The sequence below is a fragment of the Polistes canadensis genome, unplaced genomic scaffold, assembly GCF_001313835.1.
Source record: "Polistes canadensis isolate GaletaPanama2010 unplaced genomic scaffold, ASM131383v1 scaffold_15, whole genome shotgun sequence".
In the NCBI taxonomy this organism is placed as follows: domain Eukaryota; kingdom Metazoa; phylum Arthropoda; class Insecta; order Hymenoptera; family Vespidae; genus Polistes; species Polistes canadensis.
The window spans coordinates 1,452,632-1,460,483 of NW_014569562.1; the positions used below are offsets into that span (position 1 = coordinate 1,452,632).

A 7,852-nucleotide genomic window follows, 5' to 3' on the forward strand; every position below is an offset into this window, starting at 1 on the left:
ATGAAAATATTTATGTATAATAATAATAATAATAATAATAATAATAATAATAATTGTAGAAAAAGAAAAAAGAAAATGATTTACGTACCTAACGTAATCGTCCACGTAATTGGATAAATTTTTCGCATGTTCTATTGCCGGTAAAACGTATTTATCGTTATACTCGTAATTCAATCTGTACAATATTTCTTCCCTAACGTGCAATTGATCGATCCAATATGATAATTTCTTTTCCAAATCCGGAAGATCCTAAAAATATATATTATTTACATATTTTCAGATAAAAATTATTTTCTTCTTTTTTTGTTTTTTTTTTTTTCTTTTAAATTATACCAACTTGAAGATCATTTTGCGTATCGATTATGAATCCTTTAGCTTCTTCGATCAATTGTTTACCATCCTCTATATTATCGATATCTTTCGTTAATTTATTTATTTTATCGCAATAATTTTCAAACTCGATATAAGTTTTATTAATATCTTTGTAAAGTCCGTCGTAGGTGTATAAAATTTCCATCGTTTCTTCCAAGATTTTGTTCATATCGTTCATTTTTAAAATAAAATCATCCGTATCCTCTTGGAGTATTGTTATCGGTTCCGTCGAATTGTAAACCGAATTTAACCAATTGATATAATCATCGGTGTCACTGTAAATCAGATTTAAAATTTATTCATTTTATTATAATATTATGCTTTTTTATTTTCTTATATAAGGGAATAAAATTAATTCAAAGTTGTTCGACGCTTACTCGATGAATTTTTCAATTTTTATCGTTTTCTTCGATAAATTAACATTTTTCAGATCGTGCAATATCTTTCTCGCTATTTCCAAAGCATTTTTTATTTCAATCCTTTTGTTATCGTCACCGTAAGAATTCAATTGTGAGATAGTGTCTAAAAAGAAAGAAAAACAATGTTAAAATTTTATCGACAAAAAAAAAATACAAATATATTACGAGATTATTTTCCAACAATATAATTTACCTTCAATACGTTTGCGAAGATTTCGAATTTCAATTTGTGCACTGAAAATATTATTTTTTAGATCGTTCGATTTGTTTTTCCATAAATTGCCACGATTGACCTGTTCGTTTGCCTGCAAACAATACAATCGAAAGATTTCCTTTTTGATATTAAAAACAATAATTTGCATGAAAAATGATGGAAACAAAAAAATCCCATGCACACTCATCCTTTCCCCCTCCAACACACACACATACACACACATTTTTTTTGAAAAATAATTGATGAATTTTAGTCAGACTCTTAAAACACTGAACTGAGTTTAAAGTACGTACATTTCTTAACAAAGTTTCAGCATTTTTCATGATCTTTTTGTATTCGTACCAGGGCACGTTCTTCATTCTTTCCTTAAGTTGACTTTGCAATTTAAATTGGCCTAGCAGAAGGCTTGCATTAGAATCGACGTAATTTAATTCCTCCCAGGGGGGAGGTACGTAACCGTCAGCAATGTGTGAAGTACCAACAGCGAGTTCTTCCATCATTGAATCAATGTCATCCAATAATAGACCAGTACAGTTGTCGTTGCATGCTAAAAATTGTTAAACATTAGGATACCAATGATTTAACAATAGAACAATGTATAATAATATTATCGTATAATGTACTCACACGTGCAAACGTTATCAATGTAAACGTGACGATAAGCCGTACATTGCGAACAATCCCTTCCAGTTGATCCGGAACGACAATTGCATTGTCCTGTTTTATGATCGCATCTGTCACTCGTACTACCAGCCAAATTGCAATTACATGGTACGCATTGGCCACCAGGTAGATTAGGGAAACCATAATAATTGTGTGTACAACGTTCGCACATTCTACCGGTATAACCTGTGTGTTGAAAACAAAACAACAAATGAACATGTCATTTATAAAATTGTATATTGTAATATTTTATATATAAAATATTATATGATAAAATAATTTATATACACGATAAATGGCCTAGTCACGTTAGATTGTTAGTTTTTTTTTTTTTTCATTAAAGTAAAACAACATGGATATTTTTAATAAAAATAAAAACCGTTTACCGTTGATTCCAGAGAGTCAACCTCTTTGGTAGTATTATATAAGATTGAGAAGGTGTTTAGTAGATAAGTGACTCGAACTCGTAAAATGGGAGTACAAAAATGTAATAATATAAAATAATTTACCAACCAGGTTTGCAATGACAAATTGGTTCGCTATCATCCCGAACGATACAGCTACTCGAGAACCTTTTATCAACCTGTGGACATGGACAAGGTTTACAACCACCTATATCGGGGTGTCCGTAAAAACTATCCGCACAGATCTCACATCTCTGGCCAACGGTGTTCCCTCGGCAATTCTACAAATAAAATAACATAGACACACGTCCATGAAACATTATACAGTATCATCTAACTATCTAGGTATGTAGATACCTATGGTGTTTACGATTACACGGTTCGTTATGTACGACAAGCAGTTAGAGAAGATCCTAGTCACTCACTTGACAATATCCCGTCTCTCTGTCACATATCTCTGATCTACCGCTGCACTGACATGGCATAGCCTGTCCCACAAGATCAATTACTATGGTCGACGTGACGTTTATGTTTTCATACGATCTATAGTAACCAATACTTGGATCTTGACAAGATGTCCCGTTATATTCCGGAGGACACTGACAAATCTCTACACCACTTGCCAGTGGTGGTGAATGGGTGTGAATTAATACTGCAGCTTCCATCGATGCTTCCAACAGGCTAACAATCAAATTTGCATATTTTTTTTTTTTTCTTTTTTCTTTTTATACGATTACGTACTATGATTTCTTATTTGTTCTAATTGAATATACGCGTCAACAAGTGGTGGTATTAATCGTTGCTATTGGATTACCTCGTTTTAGTGAAATCCGCATTGTCCGTAGCTTTGATGATAATTTGTTGAACGTTTTGTAAAGCAACCATTAATACTTCTCTCGTTACTTTGTAATCCGGTCTGCCGTATAATTGCCATAAAGATTCGTGAAATCTACAAAGAAATATATTGTCACTTGAAGATATTCAAAGAGTTTGTTTTTGTTTCTTTATACCTGACTTCATAGTGATTATCCTTAACAGGTGTGTGCAAGTAATATTCTAATATGATCCTGTTGTTTCCTTGCAATTGGACAAGTGGATATTTGTGTGTTGTTCTCAATGATATTCCACCATCGGTTGATGTCGAAAAACGTAATAATCCGCCATAAGATATAACCTTGATTATTAGATGATTCATTTAAATGATTACATATTTTTGTGTGGAAAGTAAGGATTTTCATTGTTTATACCTTGTCGCCTAAAAATGTTGAGGGTAATCTCCAATAAAGAGGATAATTGTAATAGAAATTAGCCGGAAGGATTACGTCTCCTTCTGAGTTCGGAATTATTGTCAAATCATTCTTAACTTCTAATTCACCGTTGGAGGAAACAAACGTTGCCGTTGAACTTGAATCGGTAATCTACAATTGGAATATAAATAAATAAATAATTCATTAATTAGAACGATTATAGAGTGCATAAATTATTTTAGGAAAGTTCACCATAATATCGTTGACCGATTCATTGATATAAAGTGTCCTAGGTTTTTGAATTCTTCTTAATCCCCAACTGAAACCAGCCTGTTGACAATGTTTGCTTCTACCAAAGCAGAAACATTCGGTGCAACCCTTTGGATTGTCCTTAGCCAAACCGAAGGTACTGTTCTTGCACAAATCACATTGCCTGCCTACGACGTTTTCCTAATTTATATGCAAATGTGAAGAAAACAAAATTATATCACATTTCATGTATATAATTATTTAGTAATTAAGCAAATAATTTTTACATAGACGCGTAAACAAATTTAAAACAAAAATAAAATAATAAATTTACCATTTTCTAAGATCTTATAAAATAGCGGTGTCTGATTAAGATACGCATAAATATTGAATATAATATTATGAATACAATATTAATTATAATACCTTACAAGGACATTGGCCACTTTCATTACAATCACAAACTTCTCCGTTACAAGTATGTGTACCAGCAGGATTGCAACCACACGGATGACATCTCGGATAACCATAATAACCTTTAGCACATTTTTCACATCTAAGACCATCGTAACCGATTCTGCAAACGCATTGACCTCGATTATCGCATTGAGATTTCGTTGAACCTAAGGTGCAGGCACATGATTTGCACCCAATTCCTGGAATAAGGTTCCATGAACCTGGTCTACATCGATCACAGTGTTCACCATAGGTCAAGCTTGGGCAAACACAACGTCCTGTATCGGGGTCACATATGTGTCCTGGTCTTACACAGGTATCGCATCCTTTTTAATTAAAACAAATATTTTGTATATAGTAAATATAGATTATAAATGAAAATAAAAAGTAGGATTTCATATTTCGGATGAAATGAAAATTGACAAAATTGGAACAATTAACTCACTTTGACAACCATTAGACGAGAAACCATAATAACCGGTAAGACAATTATCGCAACGTGTACCAGCCACACCTGGTCTGCAATAACACGATCCTGTATTTTGTTGGCAGGAAGAATTAAAAGCACCTATGGGATCGCAATTGCACGGTGTACATCCTGCCGTTGTTGTCAAGCCCCAGTAATCTGTCTGCGATGAAATTTCATGCCGATTACGAATACGATTTTACGAGAGAAATTTTTTTTATTTGCGTGAAGGATAGAAAAATAAAAAAAAAAGAAAAAAAAAAAAGAAAAAGAACTCACCTGACATTGATCGCATTGTCTACCGATTATATGAGATTTGCATTGACATTGGCCGGTCACTATATCGCATGCTGAACTGATTGATCCTATCATGTTGCAACGACATCCTGTTGACATTATAAAAAATATTGTAGAAAAAATTAATTCTATGCATAATGTTACCGCGTGATTCATGGATTCATATATGTGCAAAGTGCAATTTAAAATTAATTTAAAACCTTTTTACGATCAACGATAATTTTTCAATTTATGTTGATTTAAACATTCTCATATGTTACCACTCCCCCCCCCCACCATCACCCTCCGAGAGACATTAGGTTTTTATTTACAATTATATTTATTTATAGTTACTTTTAATAATTTTTCCTTTTCGTGTACACTGTATAAGTGTGAAGAAAAAATTAATTAATAATCTGATATATATAATTCAATATAGTTATAATATCAATATAAAAAGCTAAATAAGTTTAACTTCGGTCGCGTGTGGAGTACACGCGTTTTCCCTTCTTTTTTCTCTCTTTCATCTAATTTTTTTGTTTTTTTTTTTTTTTTAATCGGCACCTTAGAACTTATAGGATTTAATAATTATTCATAAAGTTTCGTGTCAGCGAGAGGCGATAGTAAGCTCGAGAAGAATGATTTAAATCTTTAGATCGATCGTGATAATAATATATTCATGAAAGTTAACTCTGAAAGGTTTTAGGTATAAATCAATACGCGCAAGCTTCATAAATATTCAATCAATTTCTAGTAGGATCTTGTTTTCTCTTTCTCTCTCTCTCTCTCTCTCTTTGATTCCTCCCCCACCTCTCCCTCGTCCCCTTATCTTAGGAGTTACCGCCCTAAAACGATAAATCCGTGTCGTCGTCGTCTTCCTCTTCGTCGTTAAATTCGCACGCGTAAAATTAACCGGACGAATTTTGTCGTCGAAAAGATCAACAACAAGGATCGATAGATCGTTCGTAAAGATCGATCGCATTTCGCAATTAGTGATTCGTCGGACATACAAGTATATTTATACAAGCATTGTATTCAAATCAGGTATCTTAGTGTTGGAGGAAAATTGTGAGACGATTTATTTCCATGTTTATTTATTATTATTTGCATATCTTGTTATGAACAAACAATACTTCGTGTTATAACTCGATAATAATAAAGTGGATAAATTTATTAACATTTCTATTAATCCGAGAATTGATTTATCGGAATGTTTCACTAAATTTCAATGAATGAAATGACAAAGTTTTTATTATGAAAAATTATTAGAAAAATATTATTGCATAATTTGATATATATATATTAAAATATTCTTATATCTATGATTTTGTGCATGCGCGTTAATTTGTGTATGTGTTAATCATAAATATTTAATTATTCGTTAATTAGATACGAATATTTAAAAAAAAAAAAATTTGTAAATTGCAATTCCGCTAGAATTATATTTTAATTCGAGTTAACTTCGATCACATGAGACATCCTGATAAAATTGTAACTTAATTATTTAAAAGTAAAAAAAAAAAAAGAAAAAAATGGAATACCTAATTAACAACGTATAAAACTTATCTGCAATTAAGTTAAATTTATCTCGAAATAAATCGATTATCCATTAGATAAATTCTTATCGATGCACAACTTCGATGATATACAAAAATAAAAAAAACAAATAAAAATTACATTAAAAATAGGAATGAATTAATTAGATAAATATATATATCTATAAGATGGTTTGTAGAAAAATATATAAGATAACGAAGAGAAAACGATACGATCGGTATGTCGATTAACGTAAGATTGAAGTAAAAAAGAAGAAGAAGAAGAGGGAGGAAAAAAAAAAGAAAAGAAAAGAAAAGAAAAGAAAAGAAAAATATTGAAAATGATCAAGACTCGTGGAGAATTTTACATAGGATGCAGGAGGATATGTCGTGGTCGTCCTGAAACGATAATCGGAATCGAGGCGCGAACTACGTACGGTGTGACATCGTCGTAATTATAACGCTCGTTCCAGCGGCTTGTTTAATTTATTAGCTTAACGAGCAACAACGACGTTATGCACGCTAATAGCCACCGATCCGTCGGCAACGAGCGATTTTCAATCTGAATAATCTACGCACTTCTTCTCTACACCAACATACCGCATGTTCGATTTTACTTCTTGTCTCATTCCCGTATAGTACATGTTCATCCTTATCCGAATGATCTTAACGCTTGTTGGAATTCATTCACTTCGTAATATTGTTTATTTCTATTTTAAAATATATTCGATATTATATTCACATTTAAATATGAATAATATCAAATTTTTGTGTTATGCGTTTAGTAATCGGCGAGTATGTGCATACCAAGACATTATTTTTGTTTAACTTTTTATACGCGGTAATATGTGCACGCATGTATATATATATATATATATAAAAATTTGACATTATAATTTAATTTAATATATATTTGTAATTTTATATTATTATACTAATATAAAATTATAGTTAGGTTTATAAAAATAAAAAATCATTTGAGATTAGATTGAAACGAGTTTGAATCGTAATACCAAAAAATGTATATATATATATACACGTGATAATTCTAATCAAAGGTATGACAAATAAATATTATAAATATTTAAAAGAAAAAAAGAAGAATTTTTTAGAAATCACATCGGTCATGGAAAAGTTAAAGCTCGTTTATTGCAAAAGTCGTGGAGGCACGCAGAGCTGGAGAACTCATGACGTATGATAAATTTAAACAGGTAGACGTAAGACCCAACAAGCAGGATAGCTCTCGTATGGTGCCGAGCAAAGGCATAAATAATGATCTCGCGTTTCTCTAATCCCTTCGAGCCATTCAAGCATCTATTCTCGTAACGAAACTTGCTGTAGAGAAACTTAATCGCGACAAATTCCGATCATCGTTCAAACTCACGTGACTTCCTTACTGCGAGATCGTTCATTAAAACTTAATGATTTTATATACACATATGTATATTTATTCTTTTTACAACATCATGGAATTCAATATTTAATACAATTGCTCATTAGTTTAAACCCAGAATATTAACATATGTATAAACATATATATATATATATATA

General features: G+C 31.5%; 1 protein-coding gene across 1 annotated transcript in view; it reads right to left on the reverse strand.

Moving 5' to 3' along the window:
• Nucleotides 1–4,872, reverse strand: part of LOC106793558 (laminin subunit alpha-1-like) — a 9,554-nt gene extending 4,682 nt beyond the window's left edge. The window contains exons 1-15 of the mRNA XM_014760592.1: nucleotides 4,770–4,872; nucleotides 4,470–4,653; nucleotides 3,995–4,350; nucleotides 3,572–3,769; nucleotides 3,320–3,490; nucleotides 3,083–3,246; nucleotides 2,887–3,021; nucleotides 2,498–2,753; nucleotides 2,182–2,353; nucleotides 1,633–1,854; nucleotides 1,299–1,552; nucleotides 985–1,096; nucleotides 750–894; nucleotides 338–647; nucleotides 89–249 (exon numbers count right to left, since the gene is read on the reverse strand). Of these exons, the coding sequence (XP_014616078.1) occupies nucleotides 89–249; nucleotides 338–647; nucleotides 750–894; nucleotides 985–1,096; nucleotides 1,299–1,552; nucleotides 1,633–1,854; nucleotides 2,182–2,353; nucleotides 2,498–2,753; nucleotides 2,887–3,021; nucleotides 3,083–3,246; nucleotides 3,320–3,490; nucleotides 3,572–3,769; nucleotides 3,995–4,350; nucleotides 4,470–4,653; nucleotides 4,770–4,862 (2,933 nt within the window). The 5' untranslated portion in view covers nucleotides 4,863–4,872. The remainder of the gene's footprint in view (nucleotides 1–88; nucleotides 250–337; nucleotides 648–749; nucleotides 895–984; nucleotides 1,097–1,298; nucleotides 1,553–1,632; nucleotides 1,855–2,181; nucleotides 2,354–2,497; nucleotides 2,754–2,886; nucleotides 3,022–3,082; nucleotides 3,247–3,319; nucleotides 3,491–3,571; nucleotides 3,770–3,994; nucleotides 4,351–4,469; nucleotides 4,654–4,769) is intronic.
• Nucleotides 4,873–7,852: the final 2,980 nt, after the last annotated feature.